The 27,539-nt window shown below is 41.6% G+C and overlaps 1 protein-coding gene across 1 annotated transcript in view; it reads right to left on the bottom strand.

The window, feature by feature from the left end:
- The window catches only part of LOC110987388 (membrane-bound glycerophospholipid O-acyltransferase 2-like), a 59,906-nt gene that overhangs the window by 12,160 nt on the left and 20,207 nt on the right, over positions 1–27,539 (bottom strand). The window contains exons 7-9 of the mRNA XM_022250082.2: positions 22,992–23,082; positions 22,595–22,696; positions 19,369–19,472 (exon numbers count right to left, since the gene is read on the bottom strand). Coding sequence (XP_022105774.1) covers positions 19,369–19,472; positions 22,595–22,696; positions 22,992–23,082 — 297 coding nt within the window. The remainder of the gene's footprint in view (positions 1–19,368; positions 19,473–22,594; positions 22,697–22,991; positions 23,083–27,539) is intronic.

Below are 27,539 nucleotides of genomic sequence, written 5' to 3' on the forward strand. Positions count from 1 at the left end.
ATACTTTCTCAGAGCGTTCATGATATTCATCATTAGTCATAAGTAGAGAAATGTCAGGGAAAACTCCCAGTCGGCAAAACTGAAAAATCCCATACAAAATTTTGCCTTCACTTCCAACCTCTGACTCTGTTACTTTGAGGCACGCACGAAAGACGGGCAAAAATTTGGCAGACAAGGACATTAGGTCTGTCAAATTTCTTTCGGATTTCGAAAACATGTTAGGTCTGAAAAAGTTCATTCGAATCTTCAAAACATGTTAGATCTAAAGAAATTTACTCGAATCTTAAAAACATATTAGGTCCAAAAATTTCATTCGTATCTTAAAAACGTCAGGTCTACAAAACATGTTAGGTCTGTAAAATTTCATCCAAAAAATATATTAGGTGCGAAAGACTTCATTCGGTTTAGGAAAATGAATTCAACAATTACGGTCTGTTTAAAAAAGACTACATTACACAAAAATCCGATTTTTTAAAAAGCATTACATTTATCGGAAAACATGTTACGATCTTTTTTACTCTAATTCTGCTTCATACTCTAGTCCATGAACTACTGTGTTTGTGGTAGGTATTTCAACTTGGAACAATGAGTATACATTAACATATGGTAAGTAATCCTCCTATATGTAAGAGAGCGTCTGATAAGTCAGGAACGTTCGCAGCCCATTGGAACTTTCCTTTGGAATGCACCGTACTGCATTCTGTTGGGAATATGCTGTTTGTGAATATTGAACGCCTGCCTTATGCAAAAATACGGTGTTACTAATGGAATGCTCACAGCAGGATAAACTGCAGTTGGGCATATGTTTGTCCATGTACAGTCAAACTCCATTAATAAGAGGTTCCTTGCACTTTGCAGATAACCTTGTTAGAGCAGGAACTTTTATTATCAAAAGTGAAAACAATGAAGAGCAAAGAATTTAGAACTTATTGTACTGTTATATTAGCAGTTGCTGTTATTTACGAGGTTTGACTGTAACAGAGTAGAAAAAAAAAAGAATGCATGAGTACATCTCAAAATTTCTGACAGATTTTACATCAGAAATGGCATATTACTTGTTTATTTAGAGTCATCTGTTTGCAACTGTAAATACATGTATGTGCTGCCATATTGTACACATGAAAAACTCCTGATGTTGGGATGTTAACAAGTAGAATACTTTGCATTGTGCATTGTAGCTCTGTCGGGTTTCCCCCCAAAATTCTGTACCAGTTTACCTATTAGATATTAAATTTTTAATCTCGGATACAACTCAGACTAGGGCCTGTAAATGGTGAAGCAGGCTTGGAAAATATGCAACATTCTTTCTGAAATCTAATCATAGCTTACATTGTCAGTTTTGTCAACAATGCCACTAAAATAAATGTATGTACGAGTGCACCCACGTTTATGGTGGCCAACAACTGTTGCGGCAAATGCAAATTCACCCAGTAAAGGCTAAATTTACAACAAATTCACAACCACAAAAGCACCACGGCAAAAGCACTTTTGGCACAGAAAAATACTATCAGCCAAAGCAAATTTTCAACCTATAGCAAAAATCTCAGGAATAGCAAACTACCCCGATTGATGCAAATAGTGACTTTGAGCCAGTCTATGGATTAGAACACACCAACACAGAACCTGTTCAGAGACTGTATGTACAAAATGTTTCAGTGTAAAACTGCATCCACAACCATGGGCAGGTTCCCTTTTTACTCTATACGACAGTGGTTTACGGCATTCAGTTTGTGAACACAAACTGAACGCAGTAACATTTTGTCCAAACTGAGAAAGTGAAAAACTTTTCAAAAGGAGCAGGTGTTAATCAAGCATATGTCTTGACTTGAGTTGGATTCATCATCACTACTAATGATTTTACTAATTTTACTAATGTAAAACAAACAGGGTATTCACTCTTTGAACGCTGCTGCCATAGGCATGCAGAGCCTCGATATGGTAGCTTAATATAGCCAGTTCAGTGATTCCCACATCTTTTTGTGCGTGCTGCGTCAGCTCTTATACCATGCGATTGGACAATATTTCAAAAGCTGCATTGCACGCAATTCTGACTCAACTGTTCAAGCTGCCAGCCTATGGTGCCAGCATCAAAAGAGCAAACAGGCCCACTATGTTACCCCAAACACTAAAGAATTAAGCATGACTTCTATTACTGCTATAAGCAGGCCAAGTGCTGGTCTATACCGGTATGTACACTTCATTATGAACTTGTGCTAAATGGGCATGCTGGGCTAAGACATGGGCATTTGTGCTAGGTCCATGTACGAAAAGTCACGGTGTCTAGTCATGCTAATACATATACACGTACATGTACATGGCAACCCCTGAGGTACATTCAAAAGTGCAATATGTATGCCAGTAATGACATACCTTATACATGTACCTTTAACATTGATGATACGCATATCGGTACATATATAAAAAGTATTGTACAATTCAGCCCACCGCACCTTTGGCTGCACCAAGCCAGTGAAGCATGCCTAAGTCACGAGACCATCTTCACAAAAAATTAATGTTCTAATTGGGAGCCTGTCTACCGAGCCTGTGAAATGAGCCTAAGTCACAGGACCAACTAAGCAGAAAATTAATGTTCTAATTGCGAGCCTGTCTAATAAGATGTCAACCCATTTAAGGTTTACCTCAAGTTACTTGAAAAAATAACCTGTATCAATGATGTTTGCCCACTTCGAGCCATCTTGCCCACTGACCAAAAGAAAGAAGTGATACTAGTTAGCATGACTACATGTACATTTTCTGGTCAGGAAGGGGTTGGTGTACCCATACGAAGTTTCACAGACCGTATTTATCCTCTGAAAGGTTGATTTTATCCCATCTAGCACATGGATTAAACTTGGCAAAATGAAGTACTTTAGCTGGACATCACAAGAGGAAAAACTGAAAATAATTCAAGTCAGAAATGTGCTTTGCCATGATGTCCATGTATGTACTTTTACTATGACACAGTTACATAAGCCGTGACAAATCGGCCTTTGTGGTGGCACTTTCACTCATGCCGTGCCATTTGCTGTGACAGCCGTAGGCGTTGACCACTTCCTGCTGGGGACTCCGGTATCGGAGACATATGGTTTATATGGGTGGCCGGGGTCTCCGAACTCGGACAAAGGAAACAGGGCCCTGTAACAAAAGACCGTACTCCGAACAAAAGACCAGGCTGCTGGGCATTACTGGCATTTTTCACTCTCAAAAGTGGCCATAATCCAGCCTTTTTTGCAACCCTATACCAGGGTTTGGGGCATTGAGAGCAAGCGGATTACCACCGGGGACAAAAGCGCTCCACCACCGCAGCGATGAGCCATACAGCACTGCTGCACGCTAATTTGGCCCCTATTGAAAAGAGGTCAGCAGTGCACTGAGCCAGGTTCGTGAACAAAAGATAGTTATATAACACCGCACAATCTGGGCTCTGTTTACAAGGCTGCAGGCCTGGCTGACATACTCCGGCGTCAATGAAGGTCACCCATCAACTTAGAGTAGTGCCTGAAGATTACTTCGTGTGGCTATAAACGACCGTTAAATGAAATGATGAATTTTTGAAGGATTTTGAAAACGGAAAAAAATCATAGTAATGCTAGCCCAGCATCATCAACATTGAAAAATGCCCCGGCACGAAGTGGTTAACATAATACGATGTATCAAATCACAACCACTATTACCTATTAACAGTCACAAATAACATAAACTACCCTCGAATGACATGTATTATCACCAAAGACTCCATGTTTCCTGACAGATAACAGGCACAGATTTGCAGTGAGCCAACATATCATGACGGGTTGTGGGAATACATGGAGTCTAATGGAATGCAACTTTCCTGAACGTTCCACTATCTATGGAATGGAATATTCTTGACAGTTCCCCCATTGGTACAATGGAATGCTATGTTTCTGAACATTCCAGGATTGGTTAAATGGAATGCAATGTTAATGATCATTCCCCCATTAGACCTACAGTACAGCTGAAAGTTACTCCGAAAACTCGCAAGGGGCCTCGATGAACTCGCGAGTAACGAGTGAGGGACCTTGGTAAATCCTCGCGATTTTGCAAGCAGTAAATGAGTGAAGTTCGCTCGTTCCGTATCTCTCGCGTTACGAGCGAGTGACAAACTTGTACCTCCGTGCATGTGTGCGGTGCCTCCCTGTACATGCCGTACTGCAAACCAGAACAGACGGCCGCGTTGTTTTTATTTTAATATATGTACATTACTAGTTGCAGTTTCTGCGCGACTGCCGATAAGCCTAGATCTGTGGTCACTGACACCCCCAAAATAACACACTTGCAAAACAAGTTCGCCTGTCACCGAGGGATGTTGACTCTGTTTAATCTGTGATATAAATCAATCAATATAGCTTGTCAAAACAACGTTTCTGACAACATTCTGAAATATCCGTGTGTTATACTAAGACATGGATACAATATGCAACTTAAATTGACCCAGCATTGCACATCGTTAGAAAACCGCCAACACTTTGGCAGAAAATCACAGCAAAATAATCACACTTATAAAGTTTAGTACCAGAAAGATTAACTCACGACTCTGCCAAGATTATAGGCTATCACCAGCAGCTCCAAATCAGTCACTTAACAATTTAGGCTTACATCGTTGAGGCTTTCTGCTGCAATACCCAACAATGAGAAAACAAAATGTCGAGCGTGGTTCACATCTAAGAAGTTGTGGTGAATGCCGCGTGTGTAAACCCACACACGTGTATAGATTATACACTACATGTACAGACTGCATGATGCGTTTACTTGTGACGTAGATCTGTAAGTATATATTTTGGACGCGCAGTCCGAGAACTGGTGCCTCAATAGGCAATGCCTACAGACTAATGACACAACTTTCGAAAAATGCGTGAAGATATCACCAAAACCATGTTTCCCTTCCCCGTGCTAAAACGTGGAACGAAACAATACAAACTGCGTCTTGAGTTCCTTGATGCATAATTTTGGAATCGATTGGTTGTGATTATAGATATATATACGACAAATCAGTCCGTCTAAACCAGTAGGTATACCGTTTTCCAAAAGGCGAACTGCAATTTTCGGTCGAACTCAAAACCTTATCTGTTATGAAGGAACGTATACCCAGCTCCTGTACTTGCCCATTCTGATGTTCGGACGATCCCTTCTCATCTAAGTCACTTTAAGATTGAAATGCTTCCCCCTCACCCCAAATCCACTGCAACATATTTTATAAATCCTCAATGACAACTCAAACTCCCCCTCTCGCAAACAAGGCCTCAGTTTTATTCATTTACTTTTTGGGTCAAAAAATGAGTTAAACTGATGAATCCTATCAGGAGAAATAGGGCCAGCGCTGGCGATGGGTATTTAATATACATTTTATCAAAGATTGTGTAGCGCCACGCAGCGGCGCAAGATGGAGAACTGACCATCTCGCATTTGTTAGGGTGCACCCTCGTATTTAGGCTGGAAATATGTCCGCCAAGCTCATTAATAAAAGTTATACACGCAAAATATTCTATATATAAGAGAGTCTTTAGAGAGTCTCCAGATTGAAGTGGGGAATTGAAGAATTAGTGCAATGAACCTCTGGGCCGGACTCGGGGCTTCCAATTCTGAGCAATTTGGATGCAATCGGGTCCGAAAGTGGCACTATTTGAGCCATTTTGCAGAGGGATGCATTTTCAAATGGCTACTTTCCCGGGCAGTGAAATTTCCTTCGTTTTACGAGTGGTCTGCTTTGGGTGAGAATTTCTCAAAACGTCTTTGGTCAACCCACTAAAAATTGAAAGGAAAATGAAAGAGGACACGTGGAACATCATTTTTCTGTGCAGCCTGAGTTGTATTGTTAAAATATTTGTGAAGTATGGGGATTTATCAATGCTGTATATAGGAATTTATTTGTAGGGGTGCACTCTTAATTTTATGGAGGTCACGCTCCACAATTCTGGTGTGCAACTGGCGAGCTGTTTGTACACGTGGCATATTGTGGCAGGGTGCTCTATCCACGAAAAAGGGAAGTAAATATTTACCTCTGAATAAGACTGAAACCTATATTTATTGTAAATAGAAATATTGAAAACCATAACGTAAAACCTTGGAGATGAAATGGGTGATTTTTGGTAGGTCCTATGTGGATACACTCACCGTGTCCGTCGTGCAGCAATGTTAATTTGAATAAATTGACGGCAACATGTTTCTCGTACGTAGGGCGCCTGGGCGCAACAATCCCACGGCACGTTTCTTTTCGAGTCACTCTCCTGAAGCGCTGACTAAATTAGCCTAAAAAAGGGGAGTTCTGATACTTCTTGACACCTCTGAACCGGACTTGACACCTTTGAACCAAAATGATCTTGAATATCAGCAGGTTACAGTTTGTGGGATGAGATAAAAGAGCAGCTGTGTTTTTAGTAAAACTTAAAATATTTCTTGGTTGCCACAGTATTATAAGTTATAATGTAAATGAAGATAAACCGTAACCCTTTTTTAAACACAACTCATGATCTTGTGGTGTGTGTACATCTTTAATTTTTTTTTCTTGGCAAACAGTGGGTATTCACACATGAATATATTCAAATAGGATGAGGCTAATAATTTAAAAGTGCAGTAGAGCCTATGTACATGATGTATGCAGGAATTTAAATTGTACCTGTAACATTCTGTGACCACTGCCAACTACCATTAGCACTAAATACTGTATATTCACGTTAATATAATACTGAGTAGACACTGTCTGGGGAAAAATCTTTAACCTGCTCTCCAGTTTTACACCCTGCACTGACGGATTTAATTAGCTCTGCCACCATTAACAACCATAGAGTAGAAGGGAAGCGAGAGATAAAGAGCAACAGGGATTTTCACTCACCGCTGCGCAGAAAGGGTTTCCCCAAAACCCTGTGACCCAATAAGGGACTTCCAAACCAGCACTCGTGAAGCGCCGGGAAAAATTAGATAAATTTTTCAACATTTTTCTAAATCAAATGACTCTAACGTTGGTCACTAAATTTGAATACGCTAAATTAGTTGCCGTTCAAGCGACGTGAGTAATTGTCAACGGCTACGAATCACAACGAGATTCAATCGAGCAGGCAAAACTAGACGTGGCAAACCAAAGGCACCGCATTTGTTTAGTGAGAAAGACTAAGACTGGCAAGTTTACAAGCCGAATGAAATATTTATTCCCGATGATTTATGCGCCATTTAAAAATTGAAAAATAAATAGAAACGAGACAAATATATAAAAACTGATAAACCAAAAAACAAACATGAATTGTTATTTTTGCAAAGACACGAGAAATTCACAATCAACTTGATTGATTCTTACGAAGATTGATTATTAAGAATGCCACGATTTTCACAAATGCAACGACTGCACCAGATGTAATAACCGCTCCACTTGCGACGATTGCGGCAGGTGTATAAATTGCGTATATTGTTTAAATTTTTATGACTGTCAAAAGTGCCTTGGACAGTTGCCAAAACTGTTACGAGTGCAGCAATTGTATAGAGTGTTTCGGTTGTACCGCCTGCACCTGCTGCGTAAATTGTATCGAGTTGGAAGCAAAGGATCACGTGGTGCTCGTAAACGGCAAGTATAAAAAGCTGCGGCACATGCGAGAAACCGATTCACTGCCCCATTCAGCAACAAGTAGAAATCCCACCCGAGTTAATGAACGCGGCTGAATAAAAATGAGAAAAATGTCTGACAAAGCCGGAAAATCGTAACCGTGTCAACCCAAGTATATATCGTTTTTATGAGCGTCTCAATACCGACAACTGCGATTCCAACGTCACTTACGGTCCTTTCGATCCGAGTAATTTCATCATTTCAAAACCTGTGATTAAAGACGGCCAACATTGCAGTTCGCCCATTTTTTATCATCACAATGGTCAAAATAAACGTCTGTTGATTATGAAGATTGAACCACTTTACGGCATAAACCCGCTTTATAAATACGGCACTAGAGATAAAAACGCCGGGAAATTTGTAGGGCGACAAATTTGCTATCAATTACAACAACCTACCGCGGGCATATTCGGTCACAAATTTTGCTGTTTACCTTTTTAGCCAACACTAGGTCTAATCTCCCGTCTAATACCATAAACGCCTGTAAAGCTAGTCGCGATATTGATGATTTGAACAAGATAGAATACGTAGTTAAACCGCCTTACACGGACAAGCACCGATTGTACGTTAAAATACATCCCTATGCCTCTCTAGTTGATCATCGAAAGCGGCCCATCGACTTGTCAAATATCAAGAAATTTATTAATGAGAGATGCAACGCACAATCTTTTATTTGTCCAAAAGACGTATATTACGGAACTCACGGTTTGCTTTCTTGCGATGCAAGTGTTAGGTATGAAGTATCGGCGGCAATGTTGATAATTAGAAAAGACGGCCTAATTTCAAATAAGTCAGCATTGCAAGCGTTTAGCGGATTTGGACAATCTGAATATGGATCTGAATCTGGATCTGAATCTGGATCTGAATCCCCCGTGAAATGAAGGGTGAATTTAATCTGAATAATTAACTTATGAATGAATTCAACCTCAGTTATTCCTAGGAATAACTGAGGCTATTTTTACGTCACTATTAATAAAAAACCATGACAAATAAAAACGAGTATTTACCCATGGACGAACGAAAGTTAATCCATTTTTTTAGCCAGATGTTACCCCGTTTGAATAACAAAAAAATAATAAGAGATTATGAACTTGCCTGCCGCAATTGCGAATTAATAATAGCTCAGATTTATTCAGATGAAGTGGAAAACGGTAAATATACAGCGGTAAATGGTGGTAACTATAACCAGCGTTTTGTTTATAAAAAACAAAAATCAAAGTCGAGTAAGACTTTAAAAGAATTAAACGTTCAATTGGCGCATCATCAAGCGGGCATCATCGAATACAAATTAAACCGAGTTTTAGCGGGTAAGATTTCCAGAGGCAAACCGCTACAAGCCTTAATCGTCGTCTTATACCAAGACGTGACTGGGGAAGCTGAATCAACCGCTAAAGACTTATTTCAAGTCTCGGATAAACACTGGGAAAATGCCCTCAATAAATTTAAACTTTCCGAACAAGATTTTTAAAACCTGTTTAATATAAAAAGGAGACTCATAATTTTTATTTGTGCCAAAATCCTAAGGCGTTTAAATTAAAAATGTCATCGATAACTCAAACGGCGATAAGGTAATTTCAGTTAAAAACATTTTATTTGAAAGACGCTATACGTTAGAATCGGATAGGCTCGTATTCATTTATTGTTCTCAATTAGACAAAAACTATAATTTTTACAACAGGCACTCGTTTGACCTGTTACAACTGATTTCAACGAATCGATATTTCCGTAGCGACTTTGAAACACCTAGAATATTGCAGCGAAGAAATAGAGGCGGACTCTTACGAAATGAAAACGACAGATTAATTATCGAGTTAAATATATTAGGCGCAAAAATTTAAAATGTATATTTTAAGCAGATGACGACAAACGACGAGTCTATCTATCCAGATAACTGGGTATCAAACCGAGACAAACTCGACAAAAAAATCAAATAAATTAAATCTCAAATCCAAAGAGAACGTAATGCACATGAAGTTAGTTACAAAAAAATTAAACTAATACTTACTGCACTCAATTACGTGGAGTACGGCACAGAAGCGATAGGCACAACTTCCGCGGCTATAGGAATTCCCGCTATTTTAGGAGTAATTACTGGCCCCGTAGGACTAGTGATGGAAGGTCTCGCAATCGGGCATTTGGCGCTTACGCGATGTTAAAATACGCCAGCCGTCGACTGGCGCACAAAAAAAAAAACACGTTCAAACCCGCGTACTTGCCGATGCCAAATTAAATGCAATCGAGGAACACGTCTCGCACGCGATTGAAGACGGCGACATATCCCAAGAGGAATTTGTACTGTTTTTATTTGAGGTTAAAACGTTTAACGAAATGAAAGAAAAAATTAGGTCAAGTACGACATAATTTTTAAAAAAAGTAAATCGACGAGTAAAGAATTCAAACGGCAAGTCAGTGAAAGAGCAGAAGCGCTAGCCAATGAACGAGCGGCAGTTTTTAAAAAAGATCTTTTGAAAAAACTTGGCGAATAACTTTGCACAAGTCAGTAAAGTACGAAGAACAGCCACCCGCTTACCGAGACGTGAAACCAACGACAACTCCTTTTTAAACGCGTCTAAAATAAATGGGAGCCAACTTTAATCATTTATCGATCGTTTTCAATAAAGGCCAAGCGAGCCGATTTCGTTTTATCAAAATCAATTTAATTTCGCAATGTACTGAGCAACGACTGCATGTGGAGTGCGTTTTGACTTGTTATCTGATCCCAATCCGTACATGTCGGCTTTATTTAATTTCAAAGTGTATTACACCGTGAGAAAATATTTTACAACTCGCCATTGCGAGCGACGACGTATTTGACGCATTGCACAACAATTACGATCATCGGAAATTTATACGGAGTCGATCCGAATAAGTCGTATAAACAGACACAGGACACGGTATCAAATGGACTATGAACTGCCTTTTATTATTATACCATTGGATACGTCCCAGTCCCCGGTAAAAACTACGACCCGCACGACTTACACGTCACCAATGGCAAATAAGCGGGATCTATTTATATTTGCTTTGGCTGGGCTGATCCGCCAAAAGGATCTGGTCACGCGCGAACTTATACTGTCACTTGGATTCAACAGTCGGACGCAATCACTCTAACCTGGTGGGATTTTATTCCCAAAAAGTCTAGGTTGACGGACGTGGGCGTTACAAAGGTGAATGAATCGAGCCGAGCTTACGTATACGCGTTATTGGGAGGTCAGGCACAAACAAAGACGAGTGTTTTAGCCACTGGCACTGGACTAGACGCGCAACGACAGTTTATTACTATAGTGGAGTATCTAATGAATTCAGAGCAATTTCAAGATTCATTGCAATACGAGAAAACGCCTCTAAATTTGGTAGTAGCGCCGGGGTTATATCTGGTACCTGCGGATATGGATTTACGTATCCGCACTTTTGAAGGATATAATAATTTACAAATCGCGACTAAAGACATGCAGACAGGTTTAATGGACCGAGTTTAAATTCCGGTGGAGTTTTAGACGATCAAGTACCAGAAAAAGAACTGCCAATTTTACCTGAGCCAATTTCAACAGTAAAGCCAATTTTACCAGAAAAGAAACCGTTAGACGCAAAGCGAATTATCGTTGACAGTAGGAGCCATTGCTGTAGGTGGTCTCAGTTTCATGCTGTATGAAGTATTTATTTAGAAAAATAAAAGCAAAAAATATACCCCTTTCTCAAATTTGAGAATTGGAGTAATCTTTTTTTACCTAAACTTATTTATTAACCTACGTTTTTGTATTAAAGTCAAAACCAAATAACCTACCGCTACAAATAAAGTCCACACGTGTTCCGCGACCCAACTGACCGCCTTACTCGTCACATTTAATATCCACCCTAAAATACTGCCGATTATTCCCGGCAATGCCGCGAGCGCTTTCAATCCGAGTTTCTTCAATACATTCGCCAAATTCCATAATTGACGTTTTATCAAATCGACGATTCCACCTTTTGATGAAAGTGCTGGCGTTGGGTTCAGGTTACAGACTAGGCGTTCCTACCGACTTTACGCTGGCGGCCACACTTGCGATGATGCAATAAACGGCCAACCCAAAGGCAGTTAAATTCTTACAATCATAACACCCTGCTCTCGAAAAAAATTCTAATTCTCTCGCCAAATGTCAAATCGGAATCCATGACAGCGGTAATTGTTTCTTTAATTCAATTAATTTGCGTGCAGGGTTTATCCGTATTTCTATTAATGACTTCTAATCGGCCTTTTCTGTCGATTTTGTAAATCGTCTAATTGCTCCGAGAGTTCCGGGCATTCGCATCGGTCGTCGTTTCTTCCAATTCATTTTTAACCTGTTGAATTTTATCGTCCAGCAGATCCAATTTGCCCTGGTTTAATAGATTTAATCCCTCCGTTGGTACTCGTTTACTTTCTCCTACAAAATCCCTTTGCGATAGTTTATCATTCGTAAGCTCTCCTACAATTTCGCTCACTCGATCCGCGGCTTTGGGAAATTCCATTAGCTCGATTTTTTCTGGTTGATTCGTTTTTAAACTCTGACTCACATGTTCTATCTTTTGGCCTTAGTCTCGAAATCCTAAAATATCTCTCATGAATATTCCGCGGCTTTTGGCCTGTTCTGCTACAGTCTCAAAATTTAGCAATTGACCCGGCTCTTTTAACTCGTTAATAATACTTCCCGCGTTGCCCATCTATAAGCACCTTCGAAAAATAACCCTTAATTGGCCGGTATTCAATTAAACCGTAATTAGGTCTACTCGGTACGTCGGTGCTACCCATTTTACAATAATTTTCGTAAAAGTTATCAACTATCGGTTTATGCACGTTGAGTTCTAACCTGGGCTGGGTGTTTCAGGTTAGCTTCGGTTTAACCGTTCTAGGAGATTGAAGTCGTATCAAGTTCGCTGCTGATTTCAACCGTGCCTAAAGAAAAGTCGTCGTCGTCGTCATTCGTTAAACTTGAGTCCCCTCTGTTTTCCATGGGTATTTCTTCAGGGTCAAATCCACCTTCAGCCCTTGTTACTTTAAAATAAACAGTTTTTATTTTAAGTGCTAGGCAAACCTGCGGCAATATACCTTGTGCCACAAGCCATCCTTGCGTGGCTAATGCGCCGCTTGACACTGCGGGCAATTTTAACGTGTCTTTGACTGATAGCTTATTCAAATCGAGTGGTTTGATTTTAAACAGCTTACTCGATGGCATGGCGTATCCTATGGAAATTAAACTGACTTCTGCACCGTGGTAAATAGTATTGGCCACGCCGTTTACGTCTAAAGCTTTTGCGTTACTCATTCTTAATATATAGCCTTTTAAAAATTAATTCCAGGATTTCGGGCGCAGTAGTTGTTTGAATTTTTGGCGGTGGTTGATCAACTTGAACTTTTGCAGGCGCTGACATATTTTTAAAAATTAAGAAAAGTGCGAGCGTGGCAATTGCCAAGCCACCTAATATCAAATTTCTGTTTTCTGAAACCGTTTCGTTTCACTCGCTTCGCCTCATTTCATCTTTTTGTTGCTTCATTTTCTTGTTGTGCTCGGCTAGTTTTTTCCCCTGCTCCACGCGTTTGGGATTTTTAATTTGGTCAACGTTTGCAATAAGTAATTAATAGCTAGCAGGCATTATAAATCAGTTGATTCGGGTACCATATTATATTTTTTCATAAAGTTACATCTTCGACAAGCGAGTGCACAATTCCATTTCACGTGCACAAAATCCGTATGTAATCTTTCGATTGTCGCTTGATCATCTCTTTGCTCGATATATTGTAATTTCGCCTCGCAGTCGAGATAGTAACAACCTTCATGCTCGTCGACCATTTCTTCTAGAAATTCCCGATCGACAAATTTTTCAGGGTTGAATAAATTATATTATTTGTAGTGCTGTTTAGAGTTACTCAGCCATCGATCAATTGTGATTTTAACCGCATCGCCGCAAATTTTGCAGGCAAATCTGTTTTTTATGAGGACAAAAGTCCGCGCCGTCACATTCTATACACGTGTCTTTCCGTCTCTTATTTTCACTCTCTGTTCTTTTTATCGAGACAGTTATTACACTATAAATTTATCTCGCCATTCGACTTAATTCGAAAATTAGAGATTTCTTGTGATATCTTACACTGGGTACATTTTTTATTATCCATTTCAATTATTGTCAATTTTTAAAAATATTTTATAAGTTTTATTCACATCAAAAACCACGAGACGGGCGGCTGAGTATTAATGACCAATTTACAATATTTCAAATTTCTTAAATGCCGTTTCAATTGGTCGCATTCTTCATAGGGTATAGCATTGTTTTCATCCAACATTTGATCGAAAGACGATTTATCTTCACAGTAAAAAATAGACACACAAGCCATATTACTCCAAAAGTCTTTTAAAACGGCATTACATTTTTGCGTTATAACGGCGCCCACTAAAGGCCATTTTAGACAACACACACGTTTTACTATTTTTTTCTATACTTTATAATCTGATTCAAGGCGCAATCATCGATAATAAAAAGCGTATTTGTTCCGTCAAAAATTTTCTGGTATAGATTGATCGCTTCATTTAATTCTAAGTTCTCCCTACCCAAGTCGCATAAATAAACGTTTTCATCGGTATGAACCCACAGTCGCTACAAATAGATTTTATTTTTAAATAACGTGGGACAAATAATAATAATTGCCTCAAACGTAAATTTATACTCGGTTTCTAATAGATCTAATATCCAAAGAGTTTTGCCAATCCCGGTATCGCCTACGATTAACGCGCAATGAAGACTTTTAAAAAGACGTACATCATTAAAGGCCCCGCGGCCTCTGCCTCGCGCTCCATCTGAATCGATATATCACCACCGCCGCCTAATGGCCTACCAGACCCGTGAGCCGAATTCCCATTGGAACTCCTGAAATCGAGCCACAGGCCGTATTTATCTTTTCAATAGTCAGCCATGTCGATGCCCATCAGGTTTAGGCCCTTTCAACTGCACGAGCCGATTCAGTTCCGAGTCGCCAAAACATTAAGTAATCTCGATAAATGCTGATTCTCGAAAAGTCCCTGCAAGTATAGTTGATTTGGTTTGCCTTCGACCGTGACGACCGTTTTAGTTATATGCGGATTATAAAACCGTATACTCATTGCCAGGTTTCGGTTTGTAGCAACTTCATACTCTAGGGTCAGGTCTGAAATTGCATATTCTGTCAAGGTATCTACCGAATTGACAACTTTATCCTGCTGTTAAAGTCAACTGATACGTCTGAGGTTCTTTAAACCCCGATGGATAAAACGGCCCGTGACCGTCTATAGCAGCGCATCTAACGGTATCGCATATCGATTTTTAAATGCATCGGCAATCGCCTTATCTTTGCCGTTGTTTGCGGCTGCATCTAGTCGGAAGCACCAAGGCGCGATTTTGCGACGTTTTCACGTTCTAATCCGAAATAAGCCATATTTTTAGTTTGTGAAATTGGTAGCCAGTTATCTTTGAAATTATGAAACACGTCCGCGTCTCGGTAACTGACGATTTTATTACATTGTAAACTGACGTTTATTTCCGAAATTTCCGAAATTTCGCACTACGTTGCTATACACTGTACGATTATCATCCGATGCTCCGTCTAAATCGAGTTTAAGCGCCAACTTTGCAGTACCCGGGACGATTACGTCGTCAATGCCCAAGGCGGGGAATTTTACGTTCAGCGTGTGGCCCGCTGCTATGGTACTCGGATTATGCATGATGGTTACTTAAAGTCTTTCGCCTTTAATCACGCAAGGCGCTTTTAGTCTGCGACTCGGGTTTAATTTTTTAGTGAATTGATGCGACATAATTTCTTAATATCTGACGATTCTTAATTTACTGGAAAATATTTTACAGGAAAGAAAACGTGATAAACGATACACCCGCCACGAAAAATAAGTCTTCATATTGCGTTAATTGATTTCTCTTGCGAAATGATTCAGATTCCATTTCTGCTGCCCAATTTTGAATCTCTAAAACCAAGTAACCAATAAGATCGATATCTGGGCGTATGTCGCCGAGCATTTGCTCGATGTTGCTTAGGTTGGCTTTCACGTCTGATAATTGATGATCCATTCTTTTAAAAATAGTATTTCAACTGTACCGATACACCAGAAAGACCTACCAAAGCCGTCCTGCCTAAAATCCATATAAACTCGCGAATTTTCTGGTCTTCGGACGGCACTTAGAGATTGGATAATTTCGGCTCTGGTCGTTTTTACTGGTCAATCCGGCATAAGCGCGTAACGCGTCGTCCACTTTTACAAACGTCTGCTGACTCGCGCGTTTTTGTCTCATATGTTCGTTTAAAAAGTCTAACATACGAATGCGATTTTGCTCCCAGGATTCTTTCACTTGTGCCAATTGTTCCAGGGCTAGGTCGTCGCGTTTACGTTCCACGTTTACTTTCCTCGTCTTTTTACTCTTTGATAGACTAACAAACAAAAAGTTTGAACCCGTAAATGCTAATGCATTTACTATCGCTCCTCCGACCATCATTAATGCGCTTGCCATTTATATTATATTCTAAATGAACCAAGAATTTCCAAAATTATTTTTCAGCTCTCAAGGCTATTGGCAAGGCGAAAGTGCCGTCGATCATTTGGCACAAAAACGGGTGCAGAAAAACCAACCGTGCGATCCTGGTTAAAAAAACAGGCAGTTTGGCAAATTTATTTACCCGCTCCAGATTACGTACCCAGGCCAATGACGTTACAATCAGAATATGTTAGTCCTTATGACATGCAACAATTGGACGTTTTATACTTGCCTTGGGATCGCGTGGGCCGTAACACTTATAAATACGCTTTATGCGTCATAGACGTCGGTTCTCGTTATAAAGAAGCCGAGCCATTGACCAGTAAAACGGCCGAGCAAACGTCTGAAGCCGTCAAGAAAATTTACGATCGTTCGCCACTGACTTGGCCAAAGGTTATAATGGTGGACTCGGGATCGGAATTTAAAGGCGAGTTTAAAAATTGATGACGAAAAATAAAGTAGAAATTCAAGTGGATAAACCCGGAGTACATCGATCGCAGGGAATCGTGGAACGATTTAATCGAACTTCAGCCAAGCGTTCATTTGGCCATAAATACGCGCAGAAAATGTTAAACGCAGGCATTCGTAACGTTGCATACGTGAAACGCTTGCCTCAAGTCGTAAAATCCCTAAATGAAGAAAAAAACACGTTCAATTGATAAAGAGCCTGCAAACGCAATAAAATTGGGTCAAGTACGGCAAACGCCCGCGGCCCCGTTAAAAGCAAATTGCATGAATTACCTCTAGATGTATTAGTTAGATATTTACATTACCCGGGTGAGCAGGAGGGAGGCACCGTGAGAAGAGCCACAGATCCGATTTGGAGCGTGGACGTTTATAAAGTAAGGAACCGCACAGGCATGAGGTCAATGGCAAGCGCGTGAAAACGGGGCCCACTTTATATTATTTATCAAATAAACCAAATAGAAGTTTCATCGAAGAGCTTAAAGTTATACCCAAAGACACCGAGTTACCGCCCGCTAAATAATGCCCGTGGGCTAACGTATCAATGCTGTCTGATAATACGTAACGCTTTGTATCTAGCGGCGAGAGACTTGATTTATTTTGCGACACCGTGAATCAGTGTTGTAGTCGAGTAGTTTCCAAGTACCAACGTACTCTGCAAAATACTGAACTGGGTAAGAGGGAATAAAGCCAGAGTGCACAGGCATTTGATGGTAAATGTGCAGAGGTAAGATTACAAAATAATTGTTGGACTTCAGACACTGTGTAAAATTTAAGTTTTGAGGAGAAAAGTACTCGGAAAGTACTCGGCCGAGTACTTTCCGAGTACTTTTGTCCTAAAAAGTTAATTTTAATCAAACAGTGATGGTCTAAAGTAAAGTTGCTTCGTGATCTTACCTTTATGCATGTACCATCAAATGCCGATGTACTTCAGCTTTGTTCCCTTCTAACTAGTTAAATATTTGGTAGAGAACTTGGTTCTCAAAAAGTACTCGACTACATCACTGCTGTGAATATCTGATGCTTCTCAGATCTGAATGATTGCTGCTTATTAAAATGTTGCACCAATTCAAATAGGCAACTTTTAAACGCCTCGTGCGACAGCCGTTTTTTAGTGACTACTACTGGGACGACTCTTAACTTTGAATTACAACTGCCGTGTGCGGGGCCTCGGTACTTTCCCGTCATGTGACAGTGATCTCTGACCTCGCGAAATTTATTAATTGCCTTTGGGCAAGTCATACAAATAAAGTCTTTGAAACCGCTTTTGTTTTCTGAAGATCCAACAATTTCCAAACTTTTAAGCAGTGGTATAGTAGTACATGTACTTAGAAATGATGTATGGTTTGTTCCTTCTGACATAGGTCTCTTCAAAACCTTGTTCTCGTTCAAGGTCCTGCTGTTAAATGCATCAAACAAGATTTTTTCGATGCACTCTGCAGTGTAGGAAGCTTCAGCTGGGAGCTTCCGAAGAGAAGAATAAGTGTAGTCACTTGTTATTTTGCAAGGGCCCTCGTACTCATTCAGAAATTCCCTCGCTCAAACATGCTCGTTGCTCGCGAGTGTCAGGAGAAGCTTTTGGAATGTACTGTATGGAATGCAATGTTATGACCATTCCACTATTAGAAGTATGGAATGCAATGTTCGTGACCGTTCCACCATCCGTAAAATGAAGTGCGATGTTCCTGACCATATGGCCATTGATCCAATGGAATGTAATGTTCCTGACCATTCCATCATTGGTCCATTGCAATGCAATGCTCCTGAGCATTTCACCACTGGTCCTATGGAATGCAAAGTTCCTCACCATTCCCTGTCCATTCTATCTGTAATTGGTCCAGTCGAATGCAATGTTCCTGACCATTTCACCACTAGTCTAAAGGAATGCAATGTTATTGACCATTCTGCCATTGGTCCAATGGAATAAAATTTTTATGACAATTCCACCATTGGTGTAATGGAATGCAAGGCTCCTGGCCATTCCACAACTGTTCCAAAGGAAAACAATGTTCCTTACCATTCTGCAATTGGTCTAAAGGAATGCAATGATCCGGACCATTCCACCATTGGTCCAATGGAATGCAATGACCCTGACCATTCTGGCATTGGTCCAATGAAGTGCAATGTTGCTGACCATTCTGCCATTGATCCCATGGAATGCAATGTTGCTGACCATTCTGCCATTGATCCCATGGAATGCAATGTTGCTGACCATTCTGCCATTGATCCCATGGAATGCAATGTTGCTGACCATTCTGCCATTGATCCCATGGAATGCAATGTTGCTGACCATTCTGCCATTGGTCCCATGGAATGCAATGTTGCTGACCATTCTGCCACTGGTACCATGGAATGCAATATTGCTGACCATTCTGCCACCGGTCCCATGGAATGCAATGTTGCTGACCATTCTGCCCGTCCATTCCAAAAGAATACACACACTAATTTTTAACATTTGTCATAGAGGACTACATGGATGTACAGATACCGCTATCTGTGTCCGTCCAAAACAATATGTAAAAAAAGCTAACACACTAAAAATTGTTCAGAGAGAAAACTTCGACTGTCATACTAATTGTAAACCTTCATTCTAGTGATATCAGTTCCACAAAAGCAACAGTTTGACCTCACATTTGGAATTTTGGTGTAATTAAAGAAAATATATCTTATGTTTTGATTGTTCAAACAAAACAACTTTATTTGTATTGTTTCTAAACTCTAAAAATGGCCTTTTAACCTTAACTAATTGGCTGAGTTACCTGGAATCCGATGACATCAACATTTTGAACTCCTGACCAATCTGGTCTGCCATTCTCATCATAGCCAGCAAAGCCAAGCCCAGCTGCATTACAAATTGCATCAGCTACAAGCAAAACAAAACATCAGGGATGTGATGCCTGAATCAGATTGTATTTACCATTTTGCAAAGGAGATACACATACTGGTTATGTTTACATTGCTTCCACTGTATTTCTTAATAGCGCCCTCCTTTGACCGGTAATCTGAGAACCATGCTTTACAGTCATCCATAGACAGTGGATTTCTCACAGTGAATTTGTGCATCGTTTTCCCACATTTTCAGGGCACAAATTCTCCTCTCGCTCCTTGCTAAGGGACGGCGACCATTTAGACCCGGTTGGAAAAGGGCCCCCCCGGTAGCCCACCCGGTATAATGCCTGGCCGGTATTCAGGCTGTTCCAGGCCAGTATCGGGCCTGTCTGCACATTGGCATTTCAAAGTCCCTGATGAAAGGCTTCCCCTACCATGCTTCCACAGATGACTGGGGGTCTAAGCGGATTAGTGTAAACATTGTATAGAGCTGAAGGATTAAAAACCACAAGCAGGTTCCTTCTGGGATAGATTACATGTACCAGTACTTGCAAACAATAGACCCCAGGATGGAGAAGTTCGACATCAACAACCAGTCCAGCATCCCAGGCAGGTAGCCAGGCCGGTATGAAAGGGGTTTTTGCAACAGGGCGAGCTTACCGGGGGGGGGCCCTTTTTAAACCGGGTCTAAATGGTCGCCGGCCCTACTATATAGCGCCTCGTGAAGCATTGCCTATAAGTTGATTCCAGTTTTATTCCTTATCAAGAGGAGTTTCAAGTAGTTTAGACGCCTTTATAACATTCGGTTTTCATGTCAAGTTTACCTTGTTTACACATGTATATACCCACATGTTGACATATTGTTTAAGGATGCAACAACATATAACACACCAAGCGATCCACGTGTTCATGGGGGTGTGTATGGTTATTTTCTGCACTTATAGGCCTGTTACAAGTAAAGACATATGTAGGGCTCTGTGAGCTCAGTATTTACATGCACATGTACTCATTTGACTAGTTATTAGCATGAATCTCAGTGTATTTTGAGACTAGAGACTCATACATGTGTAATGTTTGTGTAGTAATACTGTAGTGCACGTACATGTATTCATAGCTTGTGTTTTCTTGTTTACTACACAGTTTTACTCCATGTCAATGACATCATCTTCCAGTGTGACCAAATATTAAAACAGCGGAGCTATTTCCTGACTCCATGCCAAATTGAGATTAGAAACATTTTAAGGAGGGCAGTACAGTAAAAAGGCAATGACAGTCGTTACATGCAACTACAGCATTAGAGCCAGGCTCATCATACGTTAACTGTGAACTATCAAGAAGCCAACCATGAAGACAAGAGATCTCTCACAAGTTCAAAGGGAGCACGGTCATCTTCTTCATTACACCGGTAATGCAAGTACAAGAAGATTGTCTTTTTCAAGATGTACTTTGCACCTGGGAAATGTTAACACATCTATAGGAGGTTGTGGGTTTGAGTCACACTTAAGTAAGCTTGTCTATGTTTCCGCTAGTTCTGAGACAAGCGCAAAGTATAGTGTGTATAAAATTACATCTTGAAAATAGTTCGCAGTATCCGCTGCTTCATATGATTCGGACCAGCCAGCCGACCCCTGCAAGCTCGGTGGTCAAGTGGTTATTAAAGACATCTGCACTAGTAAGCAGGAGGTCGTGGGTTCGAGTCCCACCCGAGTAAGCTTATGAGGTTTTTTTCACAAGCTCTCGGACAAGCACTGAGCATACAGTGCTTATTAATATACGTTGGGTAAGGGCAAAACCTGTTATGTATAGTGTTATACATGTACAGTATATGTATATATACAGTCGAGTCTCAGTAAGCATAGAAAGATAACAATAGATTTGCACTCAGCCGGTGTGCAATTCATGCTTGTCTTAACCGAAACATCGTAACATCCAAGCTCATATTACACATTTTTTCCCTCATAGGAATGTGCACAATTTAGGCGGGACTGACAAATTTGAAGGCAACTTGTCAATCTGCCAGTCCATTCAATTTTGAAAGGTGCTTGAGTAATTCATGTGCATACAGACGCTGCAGTTTTCCCTCACCGAATCACACCATTTGTGTCCAGTGCTGCGAGAGACAAACAATGGGCATTTGCAGTTCCAGTATCCAACAAAGAAATTCTTTTAGGCGACTCTCGAACCACGTGAACACAAGCCAGTGCCACCAAAAGTGCGACGATATGTAGGTGGTTTGATTCCTCCCCCCCCAAAAAAAAATCCTCAAGACCAAAGTCCCCCAGGAAACTTAATAAAATTTGTGTACCGTGACCCAAAAATCTGCCCATCCGTCAAAAAATTGTTACCCGCTCCCCACCGTAACATGAAAATATCGTCCCTTCCAATTTTGACATTTCTACATGAAGAAAATCATAACTAATCTGTGCTTTTCATTCCCAAAATGTTTAAGAAAATAACATCCATAAGTTTTGAAGAAAAAAGTGCACCCCTCGCTAATACTTTTTTCACTAAATCCACAGACCTTTCTAAACTCAAAATTCGCCCTCGATCTGCTGTCCACACCACCAATAGCTGGTTTCCTCCAAGTTTTATGAGCAACAAGCACAGATCTGGTGAGGGTTACCAACTAAATTGTTAATGTACTTACGTTACATGCGTACATGAGGATCTCATCACAGCGTGCGGGGCCAGGGACGAGTCATACGGCATTGCTCCAAATCAACATGACTGGTGGAAATTTCGCATCCTTCGATCTTACATTTTATATTTTTTCTTTTATTTATTTAAAACTTTCTTTATTACAAGTCTTTATTCATTAAACTGTATCTCACTTTCATAAATTTCTTAAAATAAAATTCATATAACAAAATGTATGTGCCTTTACGCTTTATACATGTATGTACGCTTTACTTATGGTTGCTTGTTAATACATACGTCAAGCAGGATGGCAGCTTTCGCATATGAGAGGTCCAGATAATACGAGCTAAACTTAGTCCCAAGGCCTTCGTATTAACGAGAGTCGACTGTATATACGTAAGGTAAGGGCAAAGCCTGTAACTAAAGGCTTTAGCTAAACTCTTTACTGTGTGTAGACCAGCTGGTCAGAAGTGGAAAGATATTTAAAAATGCTAAAGTACAGGCTGACATCAAACTTACCCCACATCCAACCAAAAAAGTATTTTGACTTCGCTACTTCTACAGAGACTAGAAGATAACCAAGTCTGTACAGGATGGATGAACTTTTCAGAACTTCAGCAGCTGGAAAGAAAAACAATAATACACGCAGTTATATTACATCGAACACCATCAATACATACATTCTTCAAACACTCTTCAAATGTATGTCTACACACACATTGTGCCAATAAAGGCATGTGTATAAGATAATGAGGATATGAAAACACAGTAAGACACATGTCCCACAGAAAGCCCATAAGATTGAAAATGATTTCTTTACATTAACATAAAATGAAAATGTATGTAACACACTGGAACATTTCAAGTCTCAAACTGGTTTGACCAAGGCATGCAACTTCCCCTCTAACTAACTTACATATGTTGCCCATGATAGGCACTTTAGGCACAGTAGTCATGAGAATAACAGCACAGAAAAGCGCAAAGAGTGATTTCATCGTCACAGCCCTCTGAAATAAAAGAATTGAGATGTGATTTGAAGGCATCTTAATGATTTAACAAGCAACCTACCATTAACAATACACACAGACCTACCATTTGCCAATAATATCTTCATGTATACTCTAAACAAAAGTGTAGGCAGCCCCCTCTAATGTGAAACTTTAAACTGGCATGGAACAGACTTAAGCTGCCACGGGATGAACTACAGCTTGCATGTGACAGAGCTTAGCTGGCATATGACGGACTTTATAAGCTGGTGCGGGACAAACGTCAGCTGGCATGCAACAAATTTAGCTGCCATATGACAGACATAAGCTGGCATGTGACAGACTAAACCTGGTATGTGACACACTTCAACAAGCATATGCCAAACTGTACCCGGTAGGTGGCGCGTGACGGACTTAAGCTGGCATGTGACAGACTTTGTACATGTAGCCGGCATGTGACACACTCTAAGCTGGCAATGAGCGACCACAAATGGCCATTGGTAAGCATTAATAGTCGAACACAGATAAGAGCACCCTTAACACAAGGTCATGTACATTTACATGTATATAGTTGCAAGGTTAATTTAAAGCCCCAACCCTTTGTTTTCCATTACTGATAATAAGAGGTAACTATTATGATAAGGTAATTTGTAAAAGTCCCAAGGACCTTGTTATAAGTGTTACACTGTACATGTACCTCCCAATTAAGGAAATGTAAATACCTGTTACTTGTTTCCACCTTGGTAGCCCCCCATGTGAAACCTACATATATATTTGGGAGACTTGTGCCTATCATAAAAAAGCATGAGATTTGGTACAAAGTTGCAGTATGCCCAAAGAATTGGCTACAGAGCCCTTGAAGATTTGTTCCATTGCAACAATGGTAGCCATTTAGAATCGTCCATGGGCTGGGGAAAATATTATGAGTGACTATACATTGACAGAGATGTGGTTATTTGCTTGTCTTCAATTTGAAGGGTATAAATTAGTACCTGACCTTTAGAAAAACAGGTACCTGGTTCCAAAACACGGAAATCCAAAGGCATGAAGTACATGTACGAGTACGAATGCATTTATGGAGTCTCTGATAGGTTGCTTGTTGGCATTCAGAAGTGTATGCATGCGTTGAAGGCATGCGTTGAGGTCAATGAAGGGCTGTTTGTAAGCATCAGACAAGACTGTAGGAATGCTTTGGGAATCCATGATGGATTATTTCTTGGCATTCAGAAGAGACTGTAAGAATGCATTGGGAGTCCATGATGGGTTATTTCTTGGCATTCAGAAGAGACTGTAGGAATGCACTTGGTGTTCAAAAAGGCATGTTTGAAGGCATTCAAAAGAGACTGTAAGAATGTACTGGGTCAATAGAAGAGATAAACATAATCACCGCGGTGGATGACAAATACAGGAAAAAGATAATTGATGACTCGCGGTGTTGTGTTGCTAGTAGCGACGTTTTGGCTACTGGTGCTGCTAGCCTTCATCAGGCAACTGAAGTCTGGATGCTGCAGAGTCCGCTGTATACCACTGGACCGCGTGCCACCCGCCGTGTATTGCGGAGCAGTACGGGTGACCTCAGCGGGGGTCGCACGCTCCACTCCATGGGCGTGAGGGGGCGAGTCCTCGGTGTGGCTCTGTTGTGCTCCAGTGCTCCGGTGGATGTGTTGGCGGATGGTGGGGAGCCAGAACCCGGGGATGTCGATGCCGCTGTCCCTGTTGATGTTGTGTCTATTCAGGCGGATGTGGATGGCCTCCTTGACGTGTTTTGTGTACCAATGCTGGTCTTGGTCCATGCACTGCACGTCGTCCCAATTGAGGTGAAGACCAGCTCCCCAGGTGTGCTCGGCTACCCCTGACGACTCCACACGGGAGAGTCTCACGTCGTGCTGGTGCTCCTTGATTCTCTCGCCGATTGATCTGCCAGTTTCGCCGATGTATACCTTATCACAGTCACCGCATGTATCCTGTAGACCACTCCTCTACGTCTTCCGGGTGGGATGGGATCCTTAAGAAGCATGAGTTGGTTCCTCAAGGTGATGGATGATCGGAACACGGTGTGAGCGCCGTGGTCCTCCAGGATCCTCTTCAGCCGTCCGAAGATACCGTCCACAAAGGGAAGAACGGTAAAAGCCTCGTACTCTGGTCGCTCCAGTTCGGTGCTGGTCTTGGGTCTTGATGATTGCCGGATGAAGGACGCTGGATACCCGTTCGCTGTGAGGGCAGCGGTGACTCGGCGGCTGTGTGGCGCGGTCTGGTGACTAGGCGTGAGGCGCGGTCATGTAGGCACTTGGCCACGCCCCTCTTGACGGACACTGGGTGGTGTGAGTCAAAGGCCAGGTATTGGTCGGTGTGGGTAGGCTTGCGATACACAGTGCTGGTCAGGCTGCCGTTGGGTTCCCAGTGGACCATGGTGTCCAGGAATGCGACGCTGTTGTCTTGCTCATTCTCGATGGTGAACTGGATGCTGGGCTTGAGGCTGTTCAGGTGGTTGAGTAGACGGCTGGCTTGATTCCGTGGTGCAATGACAAAGGTGTCATCGACGTACCGCTTCCACAGGGTAGGATGGCAGTCGGGTGGGCAACTCTGCAGGGCCTCCTCCTCGAACGATTCCATGTACAGATTGGCAGTAACCGCTGACACCGGACTACCCACGGCTGCTCCGTCTGTGTGTCCGTAGTACGCTCCATCATACAGGAAATACGTGGAACACAGGACAAACTCTAGCAGGGAGACGATCTCGGCAGGGGAGAGCGATGTCCGGTGAGGCAACTCAGGGTCCTCCTTCAGGCGACGAAGGACCACACAGCAAGCGCCATCTATGGGGACATTGTTAAACAAAGACAGGACGTCGAAAGTGATCAACGCCTCATGGCTGTCGATGTGCTGCCGGCAGAGGGACTCTGCAAAAGCTGTGGAGTTGGGCATGGTGCTCGGTGTGCTACCGGTCAGATGTGACAGGATCCCAGCTAGATGCGTGGAGAGGTTGTAGGCAAAGGAACTCACGCATGCAATGATGGGTCTCAAGGGTGTCCCCGGCTTGTGGATCTTGGGTAGACCATACATCCGGGGAGGCTGTTTGCTGGTGGGGCGCAACTTCCGGTAGCTGGCATTGTCAAGATCTCCGGACTTGTTAAGGGCGAGAAGCTAGGCTGTGATCTTCCTGCAGAGCCGGTCGGTGGGGTCCTCAGCCAATTTCCGGTAAGGGCCCATGGAGATGAGCTCACCCATCTTGTCCCAGTACGTGTGGGCGTCAAGGATCATGAAGGGCTGTTTGTAAGTATTGTAAAGTCTCTCTTGGGATAGGGAGTCGTTATCATAAAGAATGAGAATCATTGGTAGACACACTACTAATTTATCCCGAGGAATGATTTACATCTCCATATTTACAATGAGCAACTGCTACTTGTAAGGCTGGATATTACTCACTTACTGCTCATCCAAATCTGAGCTACATGTATTTATTTGGGAGTGATAGAAAGGTTGTTCATATCGGAGCTATACACTAACGAACGGTCAGGGAGTTGTTTCTCTAAAGCTGCCTGCTTGGGAATGATCGATGCTGACCGCTGGAGCAGGTCGCTTTATATAGACTTTTGGGGCTGTGTCTTAGCCAATGGGAGCACTGGATTGGGGTAGTTATGAATAGTTCATACATGTAGAAAATCTATGGAAGAAAAGTCTATGGGGATTTTGTACACACTTGGTATTCACAGACTAAGTTTCTAGAGAGTGATAAGGTCAGAGAAGTTTGGGAGCGGGAGGGTGAAAGGCTGTTCGTGGGTGAGCCAAGGGGGAATAGGTCAACAAGGGAAAAGAAAAGGTGAGCCTTTCTGGGTACATTGGGTTGTGTACAACACTTAGTCTCTGGATGGCTAGGAAATCTACACGTAATTCTTACGGGGTAAAACTGAGGGTGAGCGGAGGTAATTGACCTCGCTGTGCCGTGACCAGACACAGGCTTTCGGTATGTGGTTTGGCAGGACACATAAAGTATGAGTTGGGGGTCTGTGTGGGTCGAATGTAAGGGTTATATGTGCGACTGAACGTAGGATCGACTCTGAAGAAGATTTGGGGGAAAATGACTAAGTTGGAAGTGTGCTTCGGAGTTGCGGTTCAAGGGCATGTTGCAGCATAGAGCAACGGGGTCGCGTGTGGAATGCAAAACGCTGTGTACAATGTGTGTAATCTACCATCTACATGCAAATAGGGGAACAGTTTGTGGGAGAGTAACGGTATTTAGAACAGACTACTGTATAGGAATGCACTGGGTGTTCATGAAGGGTTGTTTGTAGGTATTCAGAAGAGATGACAGGAATGCATTCGGTGTTCATGAAGGATTGTTTGTAGGTATTCAGAAGAGACTGTAAGAATGCATTAAGTGTTAAGGAAGGGTTGGTTGTACATGTAAGTATTCAGAAGAGACTGTAGGAGCATTTGATGTTCATGAAGGACTTTTTGCTGCCATTCAGTGGAGTAAA

Source organism: Acanthaster planci, linkage group LG02, assembly GCF_054643075.1.
Source record: "Acanthaster planci isolate LZ-2023a linkage group LG02, COTS_SCS, whole genome shotgun sequence".
Lineage (NCBI taxonomy): Eukaryota > Metazoa > Echinodermata > Asteroidea > Valvatida > Acanthasteridae > Acanthaster > Acanthaster planci.